The 27,816-nt window shown below is 41.8% G+C and overlaps 3 protein-coding genes across 3 annotated transcripts; all 3 read right to left on the bottom strand.

Annotated features, from left to right (window-relative positions):
- Positions 1-496: 496 nt before the first annotated feature.
- Positions 497-7,288, bottom strand: trim16 (tripartite motif containing 16). Its single transcript, XM_061094724.1, has 6 exons — positions 6,114-7,288; positions 3,577-3,672; positions 3,094-3,327; positions 2,412-2,583; positions 2,078-2,173; positions 497-1,798 (listed from the first exon to the last, which is right to left on the bottom strand). Exons 1-6 carry the CDS (start codon positions 6,783-6,785, stop codon positions 1,200-1,202), a joined length of 1,869 nt encoding a protein of 622 aa, XP_060950707.1. The 5' UTR covers positions 6,786-7,288; the 3' UTR covers positions 497-1,199.
- An 867-nt stretch (positions 7,289-8,155) lies between these two features.
- Positions 8,156-16,330, bottom strand: fads6 (fatty acid desaturase 6). The gene is made up of 6 exons (XM_061094809.1): positions 16,014-16,330; positions 12,550-12,716; positions 11,397-11,577; positions 11,116-11,303; positions 9,572-9,751; positions 8,156-8,867 (listed from the first exon to the last, which is right to left on the bottom strand). Exons 1-6 carry the CDS (start codon positions 16,261-16,263, stop codon positions 8,718-8,720), a joined length of 1,116 nt encoding a protein of 371 aa, XP_060950792.1. The 5' UTR covers positions 16,264-16,330; the 3' UTR covers positions 8,156-8,717.
- A 1,527-nt stretch (positions 16,331-17,857) lies between these two features.
- On the bottom strand, positions 17,858-25,572 carry LOC133028073 (pre-mRNA splicing regulator USH1G-like). The gene is made up of 3 exons (XM_061095268.1): positions 25,409-25,572; positions 20,202-20,649; positions 17,858-19,211 (listed from the first exon to the last, which is right to left on the bottom strand). Exons 1-3 carry the CDS (start codon positions 25,570-25,572, stop codon positions 18,387-18,389), a joined length of 1,437 nt encoding a protein of 478 aa, XP_060951251.1. The 3' UTR covers positions 17,858-18,386.
- Between the last annotated feature and the right edge of the window lie 2,244 nt (positions 25,573-27,816).

The raw sequence follows: 27,816 nt of genomic DNA, 5'->3' as shown, positions 1-27,816 counted from the left end.
ATTTTATTCAGTTCTGTTATTGTATAAAATACACGAAGTAAAATTCATCTGCAGTTGTTAATGTTGTATAGTAAAAAATGTTTGTTTAGGTAAAACAGTGTTTAGAACCAAACAGCTGGAGGTCGATAAGATCAACATTTATTTACTTGTGTACACGAAAGACAAAGAAATAAGGAAATACTCCTTTAAAGGGACATTTCACAATATACAGCGTGAACAAGATGAATTGTATTATATCTATTTATATATCTATATCTCTATATATCTATCTATCTATCTATCTATCTTTATATCCATCTCCCTATATATATATCTATCTCTCTATATATCTATCTATCTCTCTATCTATCTATCTTTATATTTATCTCCCTATATATATATATATATATATATATATATATATATATATATCTGTCTATCTATCTATCTATCTTTCTGTTTCTGAAAAGGTTTCCAAAGTGAAGTGTTGATGCTCTGGAAACAAGAAGTAGGCAGATTTATTTTTCTTGGAAAATGAAGTTTTATTTATTTCACAGAAAATAAAGAGCGTTTGTGAATTCACAGTGTAATGAAAAGTACAGTAACAGTAACAGTAGTCCCACACAACCTGACACGAGCCCCAATGGACATGAGATAAACAGTTTTTCATATTATTTATACAAGATTTTGCAGCAAAAATAATCGCATGTAAACAAAATGAAAACTCAATCAGCTGGTTTTTGTTTTGTTATGACGTTAAAAATGTATGAAACAGTTCTTTGGTATCAACCGTTTCATGTGTCTAGAGACTGTTTTAAAGACGGACGACATCTTTATTTACGGCTGCAGCCGACCACCATCATTGTTCATAAACCCCGCCTCCTCCATGTTAGCACACGGACCAAACTAAAGAATCAAAGTAAACGTTAAATAAATATACCTCAAAGAAGATTCTGTCGTTTTCGTTCTTATCTGATCAGTTTGGTTTGAATCAGTTATTTGATGAAATAAAACTGGACTGAGTCGTGATGATTGACAGCTGACACTGACTCCTGATTGGTTGAACGTGTGCATCAGCCCCACTTCATGATGGCGGCGCCTGTATCTCTGATATTTTAGCTTAGATTTCCCACAGTGGAGACGTGTCGGCCATCTTTATTTACAGTCTCTGCTTGTCTCACTGAGGACGAACAGGTTTCCAGCTGCTGCTCCGCGGGCGTTTATGAAGCCATGGATCCGTTGAGAGGAGATGTTGGTGGGGAGGGGCTCTTGAGCCGTAGCGGTTCGCCGGGCGCCACCAGGGCCACGATGTTCTCCTTCTTCGACAACCAGAACGCCGGGTAGAGAGGCTCCAGGAACTCGGCCTTGTACTCGTGGATGAGCGTCATGGTGTCCTCCACGCCGTAGAACGCCAGGAGGCCTCGCGTGTAGTCGATGTAGACGCCGATGCGAGTGAACTTCTCCGCGTTGAGGGGGGTTTCCACGCCGCTGTGCCAGGCCGAGAAGGTTTTAGCGTTCCACTGCAGACACCAGGAGAAGTTGTTGCCCGTGATGCAGCTGTTGCTCTCGCTGCCCTTGCGGTCGATGCTCTTGTAGGTCAGGCCCACGTGCGTCCCCTCGCCGCTGATGTCCACCTCGAAGTAGTGGCGGCCCATGTAGAAGCTCTCCGTGGCCAGAACCTGCCGCCAGTTCTCGAAGCGCTCAGGTGCGTCGGGGTACGGATGCTGCCAGGGCGTGGTGTTCGTCACCTTCCTGTTCTCCTCCGTCAGACGCAGGAACTTGTGAACGGTGACGGCTTCGAAACTCACGTGGGCGGCGTCTGGGAGAGGAATTCAAAAAGGTTAGTGACAACGATCAGGGTCATATCCTCTGCATTGTTCCTTCATTTGTAGATGAGTCACAACAACGGGAACAGAAACACGTTTAAATCCACAGAGAAAGAAAGAGAAGAATTCAGATTTCATGCCCGAGGCCTGGAAGGTTTTCTCTTGATATCTCAGGACTTGAACTCATGTCAGAACTGTGCATGATGATCTGTATAATCTCAAAGTTTATCCACCTTCCTTAATTTCTCTAGTTGCACATATTCAACACTTACACTTGAGGAAGTCGGCGTGTTTCTTTGGATCTGGAATCGACTTGTTCTCTTGCGCTGAGATAATCGCATGAACCGTGGTTTTTATTCCCATGTGATCTGAAACAGAAGATCAGTATATGTCAGTGTCTCACAGTCTGGATTCGTTCATGTGCACAAACAAGTATTTGTTGTTCTGCTGCTTCTGTGTGTGACACAGATAGAAACAAGCCGCTCTCGAGTTCTTCACACATGTTACGTCAGGTCAGGCGATGACACCCAGGCTGAACATTCCCCACATGTGTGAACAGGCCCGAGAGCTCAGAGAGCTGCACAGCTGGAGAGGTGCTGCTCTCACCGTTGTTGCAGGTCTCTTTAACTTTTTCTATGTACGAGGACACGATCTTGGCACAGAGCTCCTGTGTGGAGTCCACGATCACACGGCTGAAGGAGTTCAGACGATCCATCAGGCCGATGTAGACCCCGGGCAGAGAGATGTCAGGGGCTTCTTTCTTCCACTCGGAGTACTCCTGCAAAACAGAAGCAGGGTTGTCTTCAGCATTCGTTGAGTTGAATTTAAATTAAAACCACAGAGATAACATTTTAAACCTGTTTACTAGTCAACACGTCAAAGTATGAAAACCGGTCCTACTGGTTTTTCTTTTCTCTTATTTTTCAAACAAATTTTTATTTAGATCACATTTCTGTCACTTCCTTCCTGCCGGACTAAAATTATAATTGTTCATATAATTAATTAACAGTTAAAGATGAGCTGGACTTGGATGAGCAGCAGGAAGTTGACAGATTAAAGTGTAAATGGATTAAATTTGGTTATGGATCCTTTGCTCGGTGTTAAAAAGGAGGCAGGAGACACTGAGGACAGACTGGAGGATGTAAAGTGAGTCCAGACGTTAGAAGACAAGGTTTTAATACCTAATTAGAACATTTATAAACTGATATCACTGCTTTAAGCCTCAGTCATTTCGTATCATCCCCTTTATTTGTATTTGAACCCTCAACAACCTGAACCCTGACGTTACCTGTAAGAAATCCACATCGTTCTTGTTCTTGGAGATCTTCTCCACCTGCGCCTGAGTCTTCTTCAGGTCCGTGCACCTCTGCTCCAGGTGGACCCGGATGCCCTCGGCCTGCTTCAGCGCCTGCTTCTCCTCGCCCTCCAGGATCTCCGTCACCTCCCTCTTGGCCCTCTCCATCACCGCCTGCAGCTCCTCGAACTGGCTCTCGATCACGGCTCGCACCTCCGTCACCGATTGCTGCAGACAAGGGATTTTTAATTCCTCTTCACACAAGTTATGAATCGCTCGGGAATGCACAGGATCACAGGTTTTGTTATGTAAGGATTTCCTCTCTCAGGGAAACCGGTCCCGTCGGAGTGGCTCTGACACATCAGGGCTTCGAGGTCACAGGATTCTCTTTCCAAAAATAGACTCTGCAGACTCATGTTTTTATTGTGAAACTCATGTGACACAGCAGGGCGAGGTCGGGGGTTACTCGGTGTTTACCTCTATGGAGACTTGGTTTAGCTGCAGCTTGTTGATGGCGTTCTCTGCAGCCGTCACCGTCTTCACCATCTCCGTCTGCTTCTCCCTCAGTTCCCCCTGAGAACACAACAAGAGGCAGATCAGACCTCCTCTTGTCTCCTCACTCAAACCACAGACTGCACCATGTAATGGGGAAAATATGTCAGAGGGAAAGAATGTGCATTAGCAAATGTAAACCTGATCCTGAGTGTTTCTGCAGGAGAACTGGGAGTTTTCCTCTACTCTGATGTGAGTTCTGTGATATCTCACATTCTGATACTGGTGGTTTTCGAGGCTCTGACTTGTTTTCAGAGCGGAGTGTGAATTCCTCGGGCAGGTCCAGGCGACTCTGGACCTGAAGCTGCGACTCAAGGAGGAAACCGTTCCTCACAGATCAGACTCTGAGGGGGAACGTTGCTTTTCCTTTGAGTGACGGGAAATCAAATCCATTTTAAGGATGAAAAACTACTTGAATAACCGCCAAAACAAATTAATCAAACTTTCACGACATGGTTATCGTAGACTAAAGAATTCGTATTAATTATATTCTTACAATATGAATAAAAAAGTGTTAGTCCATCAGTTAAATTCATTATTAATTTAGTTTATTTGGTGTTTTGTCCCAAAAAAGAAAACATCTAAGAGGAAATTGATTATTTTTGTATTATTAACATGATATCAATATTTTAAATATCATAGTATAAATGTCTTTGCAGATAATGTATGTGTTTGTTGTATTCAACAAATTCTTCAAAATCTGAACTTAATTTGCTTTAATTCTGTCAAAGTTCTTTGTTGTTTCAGGTTAGAAAAGTAAATAAGTGAGATTGTGTTGAAGCTGCTTCCTCCTCGTCCTCAGATCTCGTGACCAAACTCAACGTCACCTGATCTGCTGCTGAAAGCCAACTTCCTGTCTCAGCGACTTCCTTCAGATCTCTAATATTTTTACTCTTATTAAATCAATTGCTGCATTATTATTATTTATTAATTTTGATTAATGCTGAACAACATTTTACTGTTGTAAGGAGGATTGTGTTGTTGAAGGATTGTGTTGTTAAAGGATTGTGTTGTTAAATGACCTCCTGGGTTTTGTGCGTCTTGATAATTTGCTTGTAACAGGAGCATTAAACAAAATAGAGGCTTGTGTTGTGTAAAGAATTTTTTTCAACAGCAGTGTTTCTAAAGTGGAACCTGAGCTGCGGACAGGAAGTCATTCTACTCTATTGTCTTCTTTGTTGTTTTTTACTGTGGCTGTCTGTCATATGGAGATAAATCTCTCAGAAAGGGAACCGGTCGGAGAAATGAAAGTTCATTTCCTCAGCGTAGAATTTACATTTAAACTGGATCTGGGTCATTTCCCTTCTGGTTTTCTCGTGGAGATTTAAAGAAACCGTTCTGCAGGACAGAGAAGGGACACGTCATGTTTGTTTGTGGTGTTTTCCTCATTTACAGTTTCTCTGACACTACCAGTGTTTGCTCTCCAGCTGTAATGGAGCTTGTGTCAGGTTTTGCGACATCACACTGTGTCAATAACAGGTGGGGGCTGAAAGCAGCAGATCTCTGCAGGAATGTGGACTTGAATACCTGAACCTGAGGGTCACTGTCAAGAACTGAGAAGAATGAATGAAGCTGGAGCTTTTTTCTCTGCATCACAGCGATCAAACAGATCCCAGAGTTTCCAGCGTTTATCAAACAGGCCGAGCTCGTGATGTGACCTGCGTCAGAACTACTGTTCAATCACATTTAGAATTCACAGCTGAACTTTGGGACGTGTGAGAACAACTGTGATGGATTTCAGAGACACAGCTCATCCTTCATCTGCTGGTGCTGAGAGGATCATCCATCAAAGCTGCTCAGTTTAACACTTCTATATATAAACTGTGTAAACAGCATCTTCTCCTGTGTGTGAAATCATGTGGATCTGGTTTACAGGATCACGTCTGAGTTTAAATTACTCACAAATCGCACCTTTACAGACAGATTTAATTCTTCTGATGCTGAAAACTTTTATTTGCTCAGGAGTTCGATGTCCTTAAGACTGAGCTGAGCTCCACCTCTGCCACAGATCAAGAATAAACAAAAGATAAGATAGAAATGTATATTGTGGAGTTTTTCCATTTCCATTTCAGTTGACTCATTTAGTTTATCAAATGTGTTAAAAGTGTTGTTCACGTTTCTAGAGTCAAGTATGAAACCTCTAGAGTTTTGAATCTTCGTCCAGACTTGTTGGATCTACAGTGATTTAAACAGAGAACTCAGAGATTCTCAACATACAAGTTTGAATACTTGAGGGAAGCCCTGAGGGCTCCACAGACCAACAAAGCATTCTGTAAACTTCCCCTGTGACATGGAAATCTGAGAAGAAAATCTGAGTGTTTGGTTGAACAGAATAAAAACAGTCACAGGGTCTCAAACCAGGAATGTTTAGGATTTGAACTGTAGAACAAAACGTTTCATATCTACATGTATGAACATGTGAGGAGAGAACCAGAGAACCAGAGGAAGGTGAGAACACTTGCCTCTATCCGCTTGCGAGCCTCCACCACGGGGACGGTGTTGTGACCCGTGTGCTCCTCGGTCACACAGTCCTGACAGATGCAGCAGGAGTCAGCCACGCAGAAGATCTCCAGGGGCCACTTGTGGCTCTCGCAGGTCCTCCTCTCGATGTCCCTGAGCGGCTCCACCAGCCGGTGGTTCTGGAACTTGGGGTTCTCCAGGTGAGGCCGGAGGTGAGCCTCGCAGTAGGACACCAGGCAGGTGAGGCAGGACTTCAGGGCCCGGCAGGGGCTCTCGATGCAGGAGTCGCACACCACGTCGTCGGGGCCCAGGGGCTCCTCCTTGGCCTCCTCCTTGGCCTCTTCTTCCTTCACCTGCTCTTTAGCTTCATTCTTCTTCTCCTCATCGGACTGAGCTTCTTTCTTGTCCTCCTCCAGCTTCTTGGGGACCTCGGACTCCTTCAGGTCGTCCTGGATCTTGGTCTCCTCTGTTGTCTTGGTGTCTGGAGTTTCCTCTTTGCTCACCTGAGTCTCTGTCCCGTTCTGCTGGAGACCCTCGGCCGGCTGAGGCTTCTCCGGACTCTTCAGACACTGTGGACATCCTTGACTGTTGTCCCCCAGGCAGGAGCTGCAGGTGGGGGGGCCGCAGGCTGCCACGGGCTGCTGAGTGGAGGTGGGAGCTGCTGTGTCTGCCATGTCTCCAGAGCGTCTCCCTGAATGTTCTCTCTGCTCTGCTCTGAGAAGAACTGGCTCGGCCACTTCTGCCAGTTCCTGGATCTCAGTGAAGAGAGGCCACACCTAGATGATGTGAGCGTCAGTGCTCATAGTTTCAGTCTGAATGTCGTCCGCCCCTTCAGCTCCAACATGCAGCCGGTGACACACACCCCCCCACACACACACACACACTCCCTGCCCAGCCTGGGCCTGGAGGAGCAGGAGGGTGGAGCTCGCGGTGCAGAGGAGGAACAGGGAGGTGCAGAGCTGCATTCCCACACATGCTTTGATCATGAAACTGTGAAGTCGAGACACGTGTGACTTTACTCACCACACTGACCAACTCACGTCTGTTTGCTCTGTTGTTTTCTGCTGATAAACGTGAGGAAATCATCTCCTCACTTCCTCTTCCACATGCGAACTTGTTCCTGCCGAGTGAACCACTCAGAGCAGACTCCGCCCCCATGTGACCAGAGCTGCTTATCAGAGCGTTGACCTGCTGGTCGTTGATCTGATATGAACAGAAAACATCCAGCATGCAGGAACTACTCTCATGTGGTCATGTGACCCATCACATGTGTGCTCGGCCAATAAGAGACAGAGATCTCACCTCCATGTAGCTTACACTCCTTTTCACTTGTTTTTATAATGTGACTTTTGTGAAACACAATGGTGTGTTGTCATATACTTTTACTTCATTTTGTCATCTTATTTTTTACACTTATTCCCAGATAACCTGGTGTATGACATGTGATTGGACTCTACTTCTTTTGTTATTTCAGATCATAGCTGCAGAAGAAGTTAAAGGTTTTGAACCTGGAGAACAAACTGATGCAGGAGAACACAGAGAAATGTGTTGGGCAAAAGAAAGAGATTATTATCAAAACATTATGCAAGGATCCAAAAGCTGGTTCCAACCATTCAAAGCTGTTTACTGTTTCTGAATCAGAATCAGAAATACTTTATCGATCCCAGGGGGAAATTGTGTTTGTTATTTTTCCCATAATCTGTAAAACACTTAAATGATTTAAATTATCCTATAAATAAATTGATTATATAATATATTATCTATTTATCCTGCTGAAGATAAAGTTAATTTATTTCTGTGCTATCTTAATTAAAAGCAGTTAAAAGAGACGTGTGTAAGATTTTGCTGACATCTAGTGGTGAGGTTGCATATTACAACCAGCTGCACACATCCCACTGTGGCCTTCAGGTGAAAACACAAAGTTCTTCTCTCAGATTTTGTCTCCTCTGGGCTCCTGTAGAAACACGTTGCACCCTGATGTACATGTAAAGACCTTTATATATACAGTCTATGGTAAAGACTCATTTAACAAAAACACAACGGATCTTAGTTTCATCTTTAATGAAGCAGATGTTTAGATTTAACGAGACAACGATTCCATAAAATAAGAAACAATCCTGATTAAGTTCATGTTACAATTATTATAATGTAAAAAAAGACTTGAGGCTGAATGTCTATGTTCTATAGCTGCAGTTCGATGGCATTTGAAATATTAATTTAACACTTTAATAAGAATTAAATGTCGTTATAATAAAACAGGGCCTGTCTCACAAAGCTCAGCTGTTTCTTCATGTTACTGGAGTTACTGGTGGTTGTGGTTGATCCAGGTAACTCAAACTGAAGCTGAAGAAGTTGAACTTGCTTCATGAGACAGACCCCGGGTCAGTGAGCTGTGGTCTGACTCATTCAGCTCCTGATTGACAGTCGTTCAAATCACTGAAGATAAATCATGTTAGTTTGAAACCAAACAGCAAAACAAACCAAGTGAATCTAGCGAGTCAGCGTCGTGGATTTAAACTCACGTCAGCAGAGATGTGCTTAAACGTGAAGCTTGTGCTTTTGGAGCGGCAGCAGTTTGAAAGAGTCTGAAACAGTTTGTCTCTCCGTCACTGCACCCCCACCAGCTCTGTGATGGGGGGGGCGAACACCATCAGCTCCTGGTACCTGTGGAAGAAGATGCTGAGGCGGGAGAAGTAAGTGTCCTGCTGGTACGGAAGCTGCTTCTCGCTCAGATACTTGGACACGACGGGTTTGACCTGCAGAGACACGTAACAAACCGTATAAATAATTATGTGAATAAATCTATTAAAAACAAATGAACACTAACCAAATAGTACATTTAAATAGATAAACCATTAAAATAAAAGGCTAAATAATAATGTTTGCAAATTATTAAACAATTCTGAAACCACTTCATTCACAGAAATAAACTTTAAAAAATGAGTACGATGAAAAGTCATTAATAACATATTGAAACTACAATGAAATATAATGCTATACAAATTTCAAACAGGAAATTAAAAAACATATGATATAATACAACTATGAAATAAAAACAATTGAATATATTTATATTATCGATTTACATATTTGATTTAATATGACACAATGTTAACAAAAGGACAATTTCGCATTAAAAAAGCTCCATCAATCAGAAAGTTGAGATGTTTTGTTTTTAAAATGACTCCAGTGATAAATCAATGACCAAAACGACCAATGGATTGATTGATTAGTTGAATAACAGTATAATCTTCTTAAATCGATATTTATTGATGGATACAAAGGTTGTTCAGGTTTGTTTTTAGCTGCTTGTGTTTCCACAGTATCTGTTTTAAATGGACCTGTGAGGAATACAGTTGATTTATCACAGACATATGAAGATAGAAACAGTATCAGAGCATCAGGCCTGAGATAAACCAGGAGGAGGAAGCTGATAAGGTGCGTTTCTCAGTTTTCTTACCTTCAGACACATGTTGTCGGACAGGAAGGGGAAGAGGTGGTGCTCCACGTGGCAGTTGATAAGAGAGTGTCCAAAGATCCAGTCCAGCACCGGGTTACGAGGCAGGTTCAAGACGCCGTGGGTCATCTGGTAGATCCTCTTGGGTCGATGGTTCGGGGAGAACATGGAGAGGCCGATGTGCTGCAGATTAGAAACAGTTCATCGTCATCACAGGAAACTGTTTCAGCACAAAGTCCATTCAGCAGTTTACAGATTCACTGTCCTGCTTAAATAATAATTTAACACATTTCAATCTATTATATTATTATTGACAAGTAAGAGAAACAGATTTCAAAATATAGGGCCCTAGTTTGCATTTCTTAACTAGAATTACCACAGAATGGTTTTCTCCAGAATTATATGAGTTCACCGTGACCTTTGACCTTGACAACTGAAATCTAATCAGCTAATCTTTGAGTTTATCTGAACATTTGTGCCAAAGTTGAAGAATCTCCCTCAGAGCTTTCTTGAGATATCAGGTTCACAGGAACAACCTGAGACCCTGAAGGTCTGCATGAGGCCAAAGTCATTTTATCCAACTGTTAAATAAAGAATCAGCTCCGTCGCTCTGGATTTCAGGTCCTTGAATTTCATTTCCTTGAATTTCAGGTCCTTGAATTTCAGTGTTGATTTGGTGAAGGTTTGAACACACACACAGTTTTCAGATGAGACTCCAGAGCAAAGAGGACCAAAGGTTAGAAAGCACAGAGGAGCGTTAAGTTCACGATGAAATAAAGAAAGTTCTTTAGTCTGAACTTCTCCCCCCCCCCGCAGAGAACAAACAGGTTCCACATGGAGAACCTCTGTTTTCCAATCCGCCCTCACACGCTTTGATCAGAACAATGCACAATGACCTGCAGGACTCCATCGGAGAACATCATGCATGAATTGTTCCTTTTTATCCTTTAATTCACAGACACAAAGCTGCATTCAACAGCGTCTGTGAGACCGGAGCTGCTCTCGTGGTCGTTTGGCAGGAAACTGACGAAGCAGAAATCTGCGTGAGGTCAACAGCGTCTCAGGGATTTCACTTTTTAGGATTTTACAGACAAAGAACCTTCAGAAAAAGTCTGAGGCCACAAATTCACAACAAAAGACCAAGACACAAAGAACATATGATTAAGATAAATGTACATGTTCATTCTTTCAGAATTCAGAGGTTGATAAATAAATAAGGACAACATGTCTCGACTTGTCTGTACGATCTGAGGTCCCGCCCGGAACACTCTCAACCAATCACGAGTCTCAGCTGTCAGTCAGGACTTTTCACTCTGTTTTCAACTTATTACTAATAAAGAAAAAACTTCTCAGAAACTTGAACATGACGGGTGAAGAGTTTGGCTTTAAATCGTTTTTTTGATGATATATAAACGGAATCAAACATTGTGATTGACAGCTGAGACTGACTCCAAATGACGTCATCGCCGTGAGATGACTTCATGGAGGAAGTTGAGACATCATTATGTATTTACAGTCTGTGGTTCTGAGGCGTGTGCTCTTCTCACCTGGAAGATGTTGACGTGTATGTAGGGCACAGAGAACATGGCTCTGCAGACCAGCATGCACAGCAGGGCGCCGGGGACCGACTGGAACCCGGAGACGTGGATCAGCAGCCAGTACTGGGAGTACAGGCCCAGTGAGATCATCAGCAAGGTTCTGACGATCAGCAGCAACGACTGACCTTTGAGGTGACCTGCAAAACCAGAAGATCACAAACACAGAATAAACTCAAAGGATCAGAAGGAGAGAATTCCATTCAGCTCTTGATCCCGTCGGAGGCGCTCACCCAGTGCAACCAGTGGCGTGATGATGGGGAAGGACAGCGGCGCCACGAACAGGTAGACGGAGCGGGACAGGAAGGGAACCTTCCAGACGCTGGAGTCCCCGAGGCCGATGACGTTAGTGTGAGCGTGATGCATCTTGATGTGTCCCTGCACGCCGGCCTGAGCCGAGAAGGAGCCGCAGATCTGTGTGCAGTCAGGAAACACACACACACACATAGACACAGTGTTGAGATATTGTTGAGATATTGTTGAGATATCTATGCTTCTCTGTATCTTGTGACTATATTTTACCTTTATCCTGTGAATAAATATCAGCTGTATAGTCTATATAATCAATAGTGCATAATACAAAGTGTAAACTGTGAACTGTTTAACTGAAAACAACATGTTTTCTACCGATGGTTCCTCAGACGAACTGTGAGCCAGAAGGATGGGAACAGGAAGTTGATAGCCAGACAATACTTAGAATAAGCTTAGCTACAACTGTTTTTTTCTTAGAATAATGTCTATCTTTTTGACTCAGCAACAGACACACACACACACACACACACACACACACACACACACACACACAACGTTCATGAAAAACATCACTGATGCAACACATTAAACAATCAATGAAATGCATCAAGCAGGAAAGTCAACATCTGTATCGACTGACTTTCCACCAGTTTGACCCCAGAGCAGCAAAGGTCACGATGAGGTCACCAAACTGTTCAGTAAACATCCAACTTCACGACTTCACAACTTCACGACTTCACAACTTCACAACTTCACAACTTCACAACTTCACAACTTCACAACTTCACGACCTCTAACGTTCACCTTCAGGATTCTTTTGGTTATAAAAAGGTTATGAAAAAGATTTAATTTCCTGATTTGCAGGAACTGTTTCCCTCCTGCACACATTGATCTTTCCTAAAGGTCATAAAAGGGTCATAACGTCATGTTGTTGTTTTATTGATTACTGGTGTTTATATATATATGTGAGCTGCTGTTCTGAAAGCCTCAGTTTGTCATTTGTCCAGCGCCATCTTGGTTCTTTGAAACCATAAATCATCATATTGATTGAACCAGCAGTTGACTGGCAGCTCTGTGGTTACAGCTCAGAGTTACAGGACAACTTTACTCCCTCCATCCTCATTAATCTGTCACCTCGATGAAGAAGACGGCCCAGACCTTCGCCCAGGCCGGCGACTCGCTCAGCGACCCGTGGCTCGCCAGATGCGTCCCCTTGATGGTGAGGACGGCGTGGGCGACGCCCATCAGCACCACGCCCGCCACGAACCACGTGACCTGAGAGGAGGACAGCAGCAGGAAGGCTGCAAGGCAGGAAAAAACAGAACTGAGATATTTATAACTCGACCTTGGTCACACTAGACTCAGGATGTTATTAATAACATGAAGTGATCATACATCCTGTCTTTTACCTCTTATTTATATTTAATAAACATTTTCTTTATTTTCCTCATTTCACTGTCTTGTACGTCATGTTTTTATTAGTGTTCTTGTTTGTGTGCTGATGTGACCTCTGACCAAACTAAATATGTGAAATAAACATACTGAATGATCTGTGGAAATAAACTTGTTTACTGAACTTTGTGCTGTGATGCTCTGCTCCTGTTTACCTTTATACGACAGGTCGGGCTGCTCCTGCCCTCGATACAACTACACAATGATTAGTGAGTGATTTCAGACACACACTCTGGTTCAGGGGTCATTGACCTCTCGGGCCCCGGGGCCTCTGACTGGTGGCTGCTTCACTCTCCTACTTCCACATAAATCTGAACCAAAGTGTTTCACCTACTGAAGAACCGAGCGAGTTTACACCAGAACCAGGAGAGACACTGCAGAGTGTTTTCTATGAGCAGCACTGAGGCTGTCGGCCATGATGGGATGAGGAAACTTTGTCCTTCACTTCTTCTTTGTTTGGTTAATCAGCAGCTGGCAACTAACATCTGCATTACCACCATCTTCTTCTTCTTCTTCTTCACTGGAGGTGACTGTGCAGCTCCGTGTCTCAGTTCCTCATATTATTACATAACTGTTACATGTATGTTGTTCAGGAAGGAATAATAATTTTCTGTATTTGAATCCCTATGATTTTGTTTATATTCAAAATGGTCCAGTCCTTTATTTATAGACATTAGAAGCGCGATGCTGACCCGAGTCCGACGACTTTAAATAATTAATGTAGAAGACTGAGCCCGAAGCAGCAGCTGCTGGTGAAGCTCTCACAGCAGGTTTTAGGTGACATGTTCTCTTCCTGACCCAATAAAACAGCTCTAATATGTTTCAACTCATATTTCAAAGCAGCCTATTTCGAGGTGATAGGTCACAAGCTCGGTGACGCACAACAACAGATGCAGCAGCGACTCACGCTGCAGCTGAATCCAACTCACAAGTCGACACTTGTGTTTGAGGCCGTTCTGCTAAAAGCTGCTGCCTCAGCATCAGGAGCTCGGGAGCGAGAGCAGAGTGGAAAACACACAACACGTCTGCAGCAGGTCGTTGTGTCAGATCCAAAGATCGAGTGACGTGAGGCACAAAGGAGACCGGAGCCGTAATCCAGGTCAGGCAGAGACCACCAGTGACCCAGATACATGGGAACCAGGGAGACCATGAATGAACTGACAGCACTGGTAATAAGATGAGAGGGGGGGGGGGGCTGTTTGCTATAAAGTTATTACATTTCAGAATAAAAAATGAATCGATTCCATGAACCGAACATTAACTTAATAATCAATAAATGATCAATTATTCCACTAACTCAAGTTTTTGTTTATCTTTTGTGACAGTAAATTGAATTTTGATTTTGTGAGACAGAATAATCCTCATGAGCCTCAGCAGTTTATGATGGATGTTTAAACCAATATTGACATGTATGGCAATACGCAAGAGGATTAGGGCCACTGTGAAAAAAGTTAGTTCTGAGTTTAAACTCAGAATTCTGACTTTTTTTTAAACTCTGAGTCAGAATTCTGAGTTTAATCAGAACTCACTTGTTTTTTCCACAGTGGCCCTAATCCTCTTCCGTAGACGAAAACAACAGAATAGAAAGTTTGAGCTCTGAATCCTGAACTTAGTCAAAACTAATAGAAGAAACCCAGAGAACATTATACCAAAACTTATCAATTATTTTTATGAAACAGTTAAAGAACACAAACATGTAATTGTTTTATGTTTCATACAATATATAATAAGTGGAGTTTAGAGTCAGATGCATGATTTCTTTCTGTTTATCTTGATTTGAATGTTGCAGGATGATAAAGACGATTCCATGAACCAAACATTAACTTAATAATCAATAAATGATCAATTATTCCACTAAGTCAAGTTTTTGTTTATCTTTTGTGAGAGTAAACTGGATATTTTGATTTTGTCAGACAGAATAATCCTCATGAGCCTCAGCAGTTTCTGATGGATGTTTAAATCAATATTGACATGTATGGCAATACGGAAGAGGATAGGGCCACTGTGGAAAAAACAAGTGAGTTCTGACTTTAATCTCAGAATTCTAACTTTAAACTCAGAATTCTGACTTTTTTCTCAGAATTCTGACTTTTTTCTCAGAATTCTGACTTTAAACTCAGAATTCTGACTTTTTTCTCAGAATTCTGAGTTTAAACTCTGAGTCGAAATTCTGAGTTTAATCAGAACTCACTTTTTTTTTCCACGGTGGCCCTAACCCTCTTCCGTAGACTAAGGATATAAGGATAGAATAAGTTTTAGCTCTGAATCCTGAACTGAGTAAAAACTAATAGAAGAACTTTAACAAAGAAACCTCCACATCCAGAAACCCAGAGAACATTATACCAAAACTTATCAATTATTTTCATGAAACAGTTTAAGAACACAAACATGTAATTGTTTTATGTTTCATACAATATATAATAAGTGGAGTTTAGGGTCAGATGCATGTTTTCTTTCTGTTTATCTTGATTTGAATGTTGCAGGATGATAAAGACGATTCCATGAACCAAACATTAACTTAATAATCAATAAATGATCAATTATTCCACTAACTCAAGTTTTTGTTTATCTTTTGTGACAGTAAATTGAATATTTTGATTTTGTCAGGGAGAATAATCCTCATGAACCTCAGCAGTTTATGATGGATGTTTAAATCAATATTGACATGTATGGCAATACGGAAGAGGATTAGGGCCACTGTGGAAAAAACAAGTGAGTTCTGAGTTTAAACTCAGAATTCTAACTTTAAACTCAGAATTCTGACTTTTTTCTCAGAATTCTGACTTTTTTCTCAGAATTCTGAGTTTAATCAGAACTCACTTGTTTTTTCCACAGTGGCCCTAATCGTCTTCCGTAGACTAAGGATATAAGGATAGAATAAGTTTTAGCTCTGAATCCTGAACTGAGTCAAAACTAACAGAAGAACTTTAACAAAGAAACCTCCACATCCAGAAACCCAGAGAACATTTTACCAAAACTAATCATTTTCTTTTCATGAAACAGTTAAAGAACACAAACATGTAATTGTTTTATGTTTCATACAATATAATATATAATATAATAAGTGGAGTTTAGAGTCAGATCCATCTTTTCTTTCTGTTTATCTTGATTTGAGTGTTGCAGGATGATAAGTTAGAGTTAGTTACCTGGCGGCAGACAGAGGAGCGCCGCAGCCAGGACGCAGGTGTCCAGCCCCCTCCTCTCCCACCAGCTGCTCTCCTGCACCAGCTTCTGCACCATCCTGGACAGCTCCATCATCGGAGTCTCCTCTCCACCTGCACTCTTCCTCCCCTCCTCTCCCTTCATCCCCTCGCTGCTCCTCTTCACCACCACCTGCTCCCTCTTCATCCTCATCTCGTCCCCCCCTTCCCTCCACTCCTCCGGTACCTCCTGCATGTCAGCCCCTTCTGCTGCTCCGTCCTCACACAGTCACCACCAGCAGGTCTGTGTCATGTGCTGCACCCTGAGAGGAAAGTCCACAGGTCGGAAGTTGGGATTGCGAAAGTGTTTATTGGCTCGGAGCATTGTCAGGAGGCCCAGCCCCCTACCAGTGGCTTCAAGGTTCCCTCGTGGATCCTCCTTCCTCCTTCCTCCTCCTTCCTCCTCCTCCTCATCCCTCTCTGGTCAGCTGACTCCTCCTGCAGTCCAGCAGCAGAGGAATGTGTCGTCCCACAGCCTGAAGATGTGGAGCCTCCCTGGGAAGTGATGGATCCAGAAATCCTCACATAGAACAGCAGCTGCTCAGAGACTCCTCCTCCTCCTCTTCCCTCTCTCTCTCCTCTCTGGTGCCTCATACATTCTGCATGTCATTCCCCCCTGTTGTGTTTCTTTGTGTAAGCAGACCTCCTCCTCCTCCTCCTCCTCCTCCTCCTCCCATCACTGTGACCTTGGCAAACATCCTGGGAAAGGCAGGAGAGGCAAGAAGGAGGCCTGAGCAGAACAGAGGATTAACAGAGGCCTGTTCACTTGTTTCTCTTCTGGGTGAAAGGTTCAGAGAGAGAGGAGGAGATGCTGCTGTGCAGGAATGTGCTCGGACACGTCTCTGGTGTCGGTGCAGAATTTCCTTTCCCTGGAGAGAGGCCACGTGGTCCGGGCGGGAGGCCATGATGGCAGAGGAGGGATATCTTTACTGTGAAGAGCTCTGTTTACATCCTCACACTGTATATCAACATTTTGACTTTATCAATAATATTTCAGCTACACAGAACAGATATTAATCACATGTAGGAAGTTTCAAAAATTAGGACGGAAATAAAATGTATTCTACAAATATTTCAGCCCTGATTCTAATACATGTCAATGGTAAGACATGTATTAGACATGTATTAGGTGCACCAGCAACATAATAAGCATATTTGAATACTTGCACTACTGCACAAATTGAACATTCATCTTTAAATATATATATTTAGATATATATATTTTATTTTCTATTTTAAATTTTTGATATTCTATTTTATTGTTATTCTATTTTATTCTATTTTATACTATTTCTATTTTATTTTTTTGGGTTAAAATTACTGAGCATTGCTTAGAGAGAGCCTGTGACCCAAGTATTTCATTGACAGTGACTGCTTCATGTAATCTCTGTTCATTTGACAATAAAAAAAAATCTTGAATCTTGAATCTTAAAGAAAACTTGAAGACAAAGAAATGTAATTGAGGTTTGATATTTTACAATTTAACCATAAACGTTTTAATAAATAACTATAAATCAAATGAAAACACAAACACAACCAAATATATAAAACCTGAATTAAGAAACAAATATTTTAATGTAAAACATAAACATAAATGTAAGTTCTTGGGCTCTAGGAAATACTTGAGTAGTAAATAAAGTATTTACTGAATTTTCAACACTGACCATTAATAAACTAGAGAAGATATAAAGATACACAACTTATATAAACATTTGCTGTAAACATTTGGTTGGTTTGAATCACAAGAATCAAGAATAATAATTTGCACTTTATTTTATTAAGAGATCTCGTTTGCAGATTTGTCTTCAGAGGGTAAAAACCTTCATTCATGCACAGACTCACACTCTCAAGTGAAGAGATAACAGTGTGTTGTCTAATACACACTCATACAACCTCACAGTAATCAGCAGAGTCAGCTTTTATCTGCCACACGTAAAATAACATGTTTAAAGTAGGAAAACTGTACAAAAAATACATAATAAACAACATTTTAAGACGTTAAAGTACATCCAGTAAATACAGACACTCAGGTGTAACAGTCAGGTTTCACTGGAGGAGACCAGTGTCCAGCTCAGAGAAATGATAACAGTCGTATCCTTTATTATAAAAAGACAAATGAAGTATGAACTAAAGTGTCATGCTACTAAAATGGCTTTTACACCTCTTGTTGTATCGTGAAACCGCCACAAGATGGCGCCATTCATCCTGCAATGTGGTGTCATGCAAACCTAACAATGTGAATAAAGATGGTCGAGGTGACGGCATCCTCCAGAATCAGTGACGTGTGAACAGTGGAGATGAATGTCTCGTCCCTGACCCTCAGAGCTCAGTGTCTTCGATGGCCTCTGGTTCGTCCAATGTGTCCAAACGTCTCCTGCAGGCGTCCAGCAGCTTCTTCCGGGGGCCCAGAGGCAGGTGGATGCTGGCGAGGTCCCGGTCGGAGCAGAGCAGCAGAGCACGCAGGTCGATCTTCTCCCTCCTGAAGATCGGCATGAACTCACCCAGGTTCTGCGAGGCCAGGAACGTCTCCAGAGGACAGTTCTCCGGCTCCAGGTCCTGGTCCAGTCCCACGTCCTCCTCCTCCCAGGGCAGCTCCTGCTGGTTTCTCTCTTGCAGGCTCAATGCGCTGCCGATGCTGTCCCCGTCAAAGCTGGGCGAGCGGCGAGGCAGATGTCCACGTAGGCGAACGTTCGGCGCCCGGCCCACAGGCTCGCTGCCCACCACACTCCCATCGTCTGCTGCCCCCCCGATCCCAAACACCCCCCGACTCAGGTAGTTCCTCCTGAACACCATGGTGCCGAGTCCAGGTCGGGTGAACAGCGAATCGCGACCGGAGTCTGCGCTGACCTCCGAGTACGCGGCCTCGTAGAGTCCCGGGTCGCTCATGGCGCGGGAGACGGTGTCGGCGTCGTCCTCGGCGTCCCCGGGGAACATGTGGCGGATGTTGAGGCGTGACCTCTGCTTGGGGTTGGTGTAGGTGCCCTGCTTCAGGAACATGACGTCGCTGCCGAGCTGCAGGCCGGACAGCGAGCGCACGCTCTTCCTCCCGTCCTCGTAGATCTTGAACGTTCCGTCGACCTGCTTCTTCTTCTCCAGCCTCTTCTGGATCTTGGCCTTGCCCTTGGCGGTGGCGTGCAGAGTGGCCTGAGAAGAGAGGGAAGCAACAAGGGATCAAGCTGAAGGTTTGAGGTTTGTTTTGTTTTATTTTTCTGAAAGCGAGCTGAACAGAAGTTAAACCTACAACAGGACTTTGCTCTGTGGTTCTAGTACCTGTGAGTAGGGTTGCAAAATTCCAGGAATATTCAAAGTTGGAAACTTTTCATGGGAATTAACGGGAATATACGGGAATTAACGGGAATTAACGGGAATTAACGGGAATTAACGGGAATAAACTGGAAATGTTGTGGGTAATTTATACTAACTGTATTTACCTTGTCATATACAGACATAAATATAAACATTTTGTTGTGTCATAGGCTGATTTGAGCCCTGAGGAAACTTTGGGCACTTGACTATATGCTTCTGCATCGTTGTGTCATTCTTAAAGGTCTTTGCACAGTATTTGCAAATGTACACAGCCTTTCCTTCTACATTGGATGGGGTGAAATGTCTCCACACATGAGATAGTGCACGTGGCATTGTTCTGTAGAATAAGATGAGAAAAAAGTTTGTAAAAAAATGCTAATGCAATGCCAGAGATATAAATAGTTAGCCAAACAATTGGAATCGTCTGTAAAAATATTTTACAATTGATGGATAAATGAATGGAAATAGTCTAGATGAACAGATGAACAATCCTCAATCAGCATGCTAATATATTTTCCCCAGTAATATCAGGGAAACTTACCTGACTAGTCCTTCACTCTACAGCAGGCCTCAATAGCCCTGCTGTAGAGTGAAGCATGCTGGGAGTTATCTGTGCATGTGATGGAAGAATGCACAGTGGAGGGTTGAAACTCAACGTTCCATACATCTTTAAAATAGAGTTTTGAATGATGTTTTTATTGCTCACATTTAATTTGCTTATTTTTTTTTCAAAATTCCCAAAATTCCCGAGCCTAACTTCCCATGGAAAGTTTCCGTAAAAACTTTCCGGAAATTTACCGGAAACTTTCCGCCCCTTTGCAACCCTACCTGTGAGTATGGCATGTTGGAAGAGACCGTGTTGAACTTGCGGCTCAGCGTGCTGCTGCTGGTGTAGCTGGAGAAGCTAATAGCGTCCAGGTTGTCCAAAGCCGCCGACTCCTTCATGAACTTCCTCTCCATGTGCTCGCGGTGCTTCCTCTGCAGCTTCGCACAGTCCTTGATGCGGCGCTCCGCGGCTCGGAACGCCCGGTCCTTCAGTTTGCCGACCAGCTTGGGGTTGAGGGCGTTCTGCTTGGCGGCGATGGAGTCCAGGTAGCGGACGCAGTCCATGTGGCCCTTGGTGGCGGACATGTCCAGCGGCGTGTGGTAGTCGTTGTCCAGACACCACACGTTGGCACCGAACACCACCAGGAAGGACAGGCAGTTGTGGTGGCCGTTGGCAGCGGCCAGGTGGAGCGGCGTGTTGCCCCAGATGTCACACCTGTCGGGGTCGCCTCTGGAGGAGGAGGAGAGGAGAAGCCATGTTGGATCAATGGACTCTCTCACACGTTCAGTTTCTCATTCAAGTCAGTTCGGTTGCAACAGCTGCAAAGTTTTTAGGCAACTGGACACAATAACGATTTCTGAGTGTCTGAAATCACATATGAATCTGATACTACTCTTATGGAAGGAGCAAACACCCCCCACATTCAGCAGATGGATTAGAGACATCATGTATTTCTTGAAACTGGATATACCTGGACCCCCCCTTCTTGTCGTACTATGAGAGCATACAAAGCCCACTACAAGAGGAAGATTAGATGGCAACCCCCCCCCCCCCTTTTATTTTTTATTTCTTTAAAAATTATATTTACCTAATTACTGATTTATTCTATTTTTTTAATTTTTCTTTTTTTCTTTCTCTTCTCTTTTATTTAATTCCTTTTCTTTGTCTTGCAGCAGGGATGTATGCAATTGTATTGTATTGTATTATAATAATTTAATATGCCTATATACATATATATATATATATATATACATTCTATGTATTTCTGCTGCATGGGGTAGGCTGGCCGGGGGTGAGTGGGTAGTATTGTGGGTAGGGGTATATCCATTAGATTTATGTTTATAATTGTATAATTGTACTGAGTACCCAAAGAAAACCAATAAAAAAATGTTAAACATGAAATCACATATGAAACTTTAAACTCACTGTTTTCTATCTTTGTTCTCTCTCACATTTCTATTTTGACCTTTACAGTGTGTGGTTTGTTCTTCTCCATCAAAACCCAAACTCGATTTATTTTAGATTCTTCTGCTGACGTTTCTAAACTTCGTCCACTGCAGCAAACGGTTCCGTGAGAAACTCGACCCGACTGATCCTCTCACACGTCAGACTGAAGTCAGGAAGTGAGATGACTCATGAGACAACCACAGGTCAACAGAAGCTTCGGTGACTCACACAACTCGAGTTAAGTGATGAATTGTTAACAACTCATTATTTTGTATCAACCATGTGTAAAACCTGGGTTCTGCACCGATCACTGCTCGGTGAATCTGAGTTAAACTGAAATACATGAAGTCACATTTTCATCTGTTTGTCTGTAATTTAGAAGGATTACTCATAAACTATCTGGACAGATGTTCATGAAGCCTGATGGAAGGACATCACCAACATCTCCACTGATTTCTCACAAACAATTCATGGATCTGGATGAAAAGAATCAGAATCATTTACACGACTGATACTTTTGAATATAACTTGATTGAATTGAAGAGAATTGAAAAGACCAGCTTCTTCCCGACTGCAGTGGGCCTTATCAACAAGGCCCGGGACCCCCACCTGACTTGGACTTTTATTCCGCCCCCACACCCCTGAGATGTGTTAAATTAAGACATATTATTATATTATATATATCACACTGTATTACATTGCATATTGCAATTTGACACTGTTCACTGTTTTGCTTTTTGCATTGGGCATTGTGCATTTCACCTTTTACGTCACTTTTTATATCTTTTATCTTGTATATATTTTTATATAGATATGTTTATGTCTAAATAAATGCTACCTTGTATAAATATTAGAAAAAGTGAGTAAATAAGAAGTAAATAGTGAGTAAATATATATTGTTTTTTTTATTATTACTATTGTTTTTCTTATGTGTGGTGTTTTTATTGTGTTTTTATGTTTCTATGTTCATTGTATGCACCAATAACCAAAGCAAATTCCAGGTAGGTGTAAACCTACTTCGCGATAAATAATTTCTGATTTCTGATTTCTGAGTTCAGCTACAAATTTAAATATCCAATCTGAACATATTGCATTGGTCGTTTTTCTGTCATCTTTTGACCTTTAACAGTTTCATTAATATGATTAATGATGATAAATAAGATGAATAAATCCTTGTTGTGCTGCTCTGTGGTTTCATTACCTTTGGACAGAGCCAGGCATCTTTAAATCTAACCCTGTTTATTAATGACTCCTTATCAGTGGGCCCCAGTAAACAGGGTTGAACTATGTTGAACTGGTTTCAGGTGACCCCTCCTCTTCCTGTTTACTCTCCACCCACATGACTGAGTCCTGATCAATAATTGAAACACTGCAGGTTAAACATGACAGAGCTGACTGTGCATTATTTATCCCACACACACCAGACTCCACAGCCGAGGGTCAGCACTTCTCACAGCCGGGTGCCTGTCTGCAGCGCCACACCCTGGCAGAGGGCAGTCATTACATCAGATACCAGAGCAACAGGTGTGAGGTTTATTTCACCGTGAGATGAAATGATGATCGATCGGATCATGTTTGTGGAGGAGAATCAAACTGAACTATCTCAAACAATAACTTGAACATGAACCTGAACAAAGCACTGCACCACAATGTTCCTGTGACACAAAGGAACTGTTTTAAATCTTCAAACCGTCCTCTGTCCCTGCCCAGTTCCATGAAGTTTCTAAAGGGAAATAAATGAAAACAGTGACGTGTCTCTAAACACTTTTGTTGTGTATTCACTAGAGTTAATGATTTTAGCATGTGTTTAAATATAATGACAGGTTTATATTTATGATGGTATTTTTCGTGACTCTCAGACATTCCCTAGTAGTAGGTCTGTCCCTCTTTGGAAGGACCTTTGACCTAGGGAATAACCTCTGACCAGCTAATGGATGGCTGTAGAAGGAACGTCCTTGACCAATGTGTCTTCATGTTCGGACACAAAACACGTCCTTAGAAGGCCCTAGGTGGGATGGCATGTTACCCGAAGTCAGGGGCGGAACTAACCTCTCTATATAATGTGTGTGAGACCACGGATGGTCAGACTTCACCATTTGGCCTGGGTGATTTCTCCGAGTTCTAGAGCTCGTCGTGACCTGTGAAACTTCTGTGCGATAAACATTATTATACTTGTAAGTACTGGGTCTGCGTTCCTTTCCTTCACCATCAACTTCTACAACACAGCGACCTCTCGGCTGCCAAGAATATACTTCACTTTCATTTATGTTTTTGCTGTGAACTCTGATTTCATCTGTGCTGCTTCATCCTGTTACAACTGCTGCAGGAAGAAGATGCTCAGATTTATCACTGTGACCTTTCGTGTGTCGGCTGCGTCGGATTCATCTTCACTTCACTTCACTGCCTCGGCTGATAAACCTGCCACCAGCAGTGTGACTGACTGAGAGTCGCCCTCATGAGTCGTCTGCCACAGGACAGATGATATTCCTTCTGCCACAGGACAGATGTTATTAATCTGCTGCCACAGGACAGATGTTATCCTGCTCTGTGACCTTTGTCTGTAATGAAGCTGTTAAAATGTATAACCCTGCATCTCCAGCAGCAAAGGGACACAATATTACTTTATTTCTGTCTGTGTTAATACAAGCAGGCAGGAGCAGTGAGGTAAAGTTATGATGTATAAAAGAATATAATACGTCATATTTTATTACTATGATATACAATGAATGAAGCTGTAGGATTCTTGATGAAAATCAAGCATCAATTGAGGATTATTTTCTTGATCAATAGATAAGTAAATTGTATTTTGAAAAAATGTCCAGTAATTGTAGAAAATACACCAAGGTGTTGTTTATGTGACCAGCAGTGCAAAATTAAATAATTTATAATAAAACTGAATATATACAAATTTCTTGAGGAAATCTTTGTAAATGATCTTTTGTTCATTTTAAGTTTCAGCCCTTGTGATGGAAATCTGTTACTAAATCAAGACGACTTTCTATTAACACAATATTCACTTGACTTAAAACAGAACAGGTTCATATTTTGACTTAAATCTGTTAAAATACTGTTATTTGCAAGACTTGCAATCAAGTTAAAGTCACATATTATGACAACATTGTCAACATAATGTAATAAAAATTTCTTTAAACTGTCATAAATGAAAATGTAATCTCGCTCCGGTGAAATATGAGGGGTAGTTATGATAAAAGTGAACTTATTTTACCTCCAGTTATGATTTTAATCACTGAAAGAAAAGCTTATTGTTCTACTGATGAATGCACTTATGATGAGTTTCTCAGGTTAGATAGATAGATAGATAGATAGATAGATAGATAGATAGATAGATAGATAGATAGATAGATAGATAGATGGATAGATGGATAGATGGATAGATGGATAGATAGATAGATAGATAGATAGATAGATAGATAGATAGATAGATAGATGGATAGATAGATAGATAGATAGATAGATAGATAGATAGATAGATAGATAGATAGATAGATAGATAGATAGATAGATAGATAGATAGATAGATAGATAGATTACTTTATTCATCCCCGAAGGGAAATTAAGTTGTCATAGCAGCCGGTATATTGAATACAATAAAATACAATACAATTGAATAAAATAAAAAATATTTAGGTAGAAAAAATAAAAAACAGAAGCACAAGATAAAATAAAATAAAATAGGTAGATAAGGTGCAGTGGCAAGATGATGGTAATAGTACTGATGATATGATGGTAATGTTATTGTTAGACAGTATATAAAAATAGTACAGTATATATAGCAGTATATAGTAATAATGGCAGCAACAGTAAATATAATAGTAATAGTAATATAATGATAATAATTATAACATGTACACATGTATAAATATGTGTATATAGACTATATAGAGGTTGAACCTGCTGCCTGGTCCCAAGACGCTTCTCCCCGGTCCCATGCTCCCTACACCCGGGTCACTCCTCCCTGCTCCCCGGCCCCCGGTCCCTCCTCCCCGGAAACCGGTCCCCGGTCCCCGACCCCCGGACTCACCCTCTCCCCACGATCAGCCTCAGGGCCTCCAGGTGCCCCCGGTACGCGGCCCACAGAGTCGGGGTCATCCCGTCCTCGTCCGGGGCGTTCAGCTCCCTCCGCGCGGCCTCCTTCAGGACGTCCAGGTGGCCGTCGCTGGCCGCCCGGTGGTACCGGTCGTTCATGGCGGCGCCGCTCGGCCTCGGGCCCGGCAGCCCGGCTCACTCTGGGGTCGGATCCATGGAGGATTGTGGAGGTTCCTCCCCGGTACTTGGGGAAGTTCGAGCCCGGCGGCGGTGCGTCCTGAGCGGCTTGAGTCTGCTGCTGGAGCCGGGGCGGGCTGGAGCGGCTGGTTGCTAGGAGACGGAGACGAGGCGTGCTGGTTGTCAGCGAGGGGCGTGGCCACTACAACTATAACCACGCCCCTCTGAATAAACGAGTCATTGCTTTATTGATGTTTTAAAATAAAGAAATTCACTTTTTATTGATGAAACTTTTGATCTTTACAGTTTGTTTTGTTTTTGTTTATGTAAGTTCAATAAAGAGAAAAAAGTTAAACCTTCCCATTCGATTGAACAGATGATTTATTCATAAAAGTCTATAGTTTAGTATATGTTAATCCCTTATTTTGATAATTCTATTGTGTTTGATGTCGTCATTTATATGTTTCATTAACTTTGTGATTATGTATTTTTTATGGCTTAAAGAGTTTATGTTGTATCATATAAAAATAAATGTCAATCCATTTTTGCACTTCCGGTTTGCACTTCTCTCATCCTATCCACCATGTACCTTATGAATACATACTAGATTGTACTGTGTACTATGTTGTACTGTGTACTATGTTTTGCGTAGTTCTATGTTCTGTGTACTTATAAGTATTGCAAATTGACTTTGACTAATTGCAGCAGTTTGGATTTAGATTTGTTTCTAAAATGAGACAGTTGAGTATCAATAAAGTTTGATGTGAAGTGGTTATTCATTTCCTGCTTGATGTTTGTTTTCCTGCCGCAGACTCAAATCCTGTGTCTTCAGTTCGCTGATTAAATCAAACATTCATCTAGTCAGACTTATGAACAATAAACAGATAAAGAGCTTTATATGGAGCCGTCGAGTTCTGTTGATCGTTACTTTGACATCATCGTTGGAGGAGCTGCTACAGAGAATACAGCACATTTATAAAGGTAAGTTCTTCTGATACTGATCCATGGACGTAGCTTTGATTTTATTGTTCCATCGTAACAAAACAAGACTTTAAAGAATATTGAAGTTATATACTTCAGGAACTGCCAATAACTTTAGTTGTTCTCTTTATTTAATTAGAATTTCTGTTCAATTAAAAGACAAAGATTCATTTGTCTATGTGAACATTCTAGATAGTTTTATTTAGCATATTATTTTATTCTATTTAATTATATTATACATTTGATTTAGATACATTTATTCATTATCCTTCTGTCTATAAACTGTTTTTCTTTTAATACCAAACTTTTTATCTCTGGTTTTATTTTAAAACATCCCTTCTTTCAGTATTTTATTATTTTATCCTCATCATTTCACCAACCTCTGGTGTTTCCTCATTACAAACCAATTCCTGTCATCTTTGTTAATATAATTTACAGATTTGATTCTGTAAAGCACTTTGTGTAACATCATTTGCTGCAGGAAATAAGTCTGATTGGTTTATTGCTTCTTTTACAAAGTAATTCATCACAACATGCATCACCCTGTGTTTTCTGTTATATAAAAAATAATGAGGCATTGATTCACATCAAACTTTAAACAAAAAACACCCAAACTTCTAAAACCCGCCTGTTGTTTGCAAAAGGCAAAACCAAGATTTAAATGACATGAAGCCAAAACCTGCAAAACCACCTGCTGTGAATGATCCTTTCATTTTGAGACAGAAACTAAAACAGTATCAGCGGCCGAAGGTTATCAGAGCTGCTACTTGGGTCCGTGCTTGTGATAAGATTGAGGTTTATGATTCGGTTCCTGGTGCAGAACGAAAGCAAACAGTGACAATGTGGGACACGGAGCAGATAAAGACTTTCAAAGTAAAACCACGTCACAGTTTCAGAGATCCCACGCTGAGCATTGATAAAGTTTCTGTTCCGGTCATTTGTCTCCGTGAAGGAAACTGTGTTCCATCAACTCGACAGGTGAAGAAAGGGTCAACATGAAAAGTAAACATGATACTTGTTGCTTTCCTTTGAAAGGTTTGTTGGCTTTAACGCATTGCAAGGTGACCACACCTACAGTTGGGAAGGGGGGGGTGGATCAGGAGGAATAACCAGAAATCTAAACCCGCATGCCTCCACATGTTGAGGGTTTTAAGCTGAAGTGCGGCTGCAGGAGAGAAGAGCCTGAAACTGAATGGAAACAAGGAAAACCAAGAAGGAGGATAAAAGGGAATAAAAGCTGTGAGT

Source organism: Limanda limanda, chromosome 21 (assembly GCF_963576545.1).
Source record: "Limanda limanda chromosome 21, fLimLim1.1, whole genome shotgun sequence".
Taxonomy (NCBI): domain Eukaryota; kingdom Metazoa; phylum Chordata; class Actinopteri; order Pleuronectiformes; family Pleuronectidae; genus Limanda; species Limanda limanda.
Note: the sequence above shows the minus strand (reverse complement) of the source record. Positions and strands in the feature narration are given on the sequence as shown.

What these genes read in the sequence shown, in the direction of transcription:
- trim16 (XM_061094724.1), bottom strand. Translation starts at nt 6,785, where the DNA reads ATGGCAGACACAGCAGCTCCCACCTCCACTCAGCAGCCCGTGGCAGCC. An exon ending in AGGCTCGCAAGCGGATAGAG is followed by an intron (nt 3,673 to 6,113) that starts GCAAGTGTTCTC and finishes TTGTGTTCTCAG; the next exon opens with GGGGAACTGAGGGAGAAGCA. An exon ending in TAAAGAGACCTGCAACAACG is followed by an intron (nt 2,174 to 2,411) that starts GTGAGAGCAGCA and finishes CTTCTGTTTCAG; the next exon opens with ATCACATGGGAATAAAAACC.
- fads6 (XM_061094809.1), bottom strand. Translation starts at nt 16,263, where the DNA reads ATGCAGGAGGTACCGGAGGAGTGGAGGGAAGGGGGGGACGAGATGAGG. An exon ending in GGGCCGTCTTCTTCATCGAG is followed by an intron (nt 11,578 to 12,549) that starts GTGACAGATTAA and finishes GACTGCACACAG; the next exon opens with ATCTGCGGCTCCTTCTCGGC. An exon ending in CCGACAACATGTGTCTGAAG is followed by an intron (nt 8,868 to 9,571) that starts GTAAGAAAACTG and finishes GTGTCTCTGCAG; the next exon opens with GTCAAACCCGTCGTGTCCAA.
- LOC133028073 (XM_061095268.1), bottom strand. Translation starts at nt 25,572, where the DNA reads ATGAACGACCGGTACCACCGGGCGGCCAGCGACGGCCACCTGGACGTC. An exon ending in AGGCTGATCGTGGGGAGAGG is followed by an intron (nt 20,650 to 25,408) that starts GTGAGTCCGGGG and finishes CTCCTCCTCCAG; the next exon opens with AGGCGACCCCGACAGGTGTG. An exon ending in CCAACATGCCATACTCACAG is followed by an intron (nt 19,212 to 20,201) that starts GTAGGGTTGCAA and finishes CTCTCTTCTCAG; the next exon opens with GCCACTCTGCACGCCACCGC.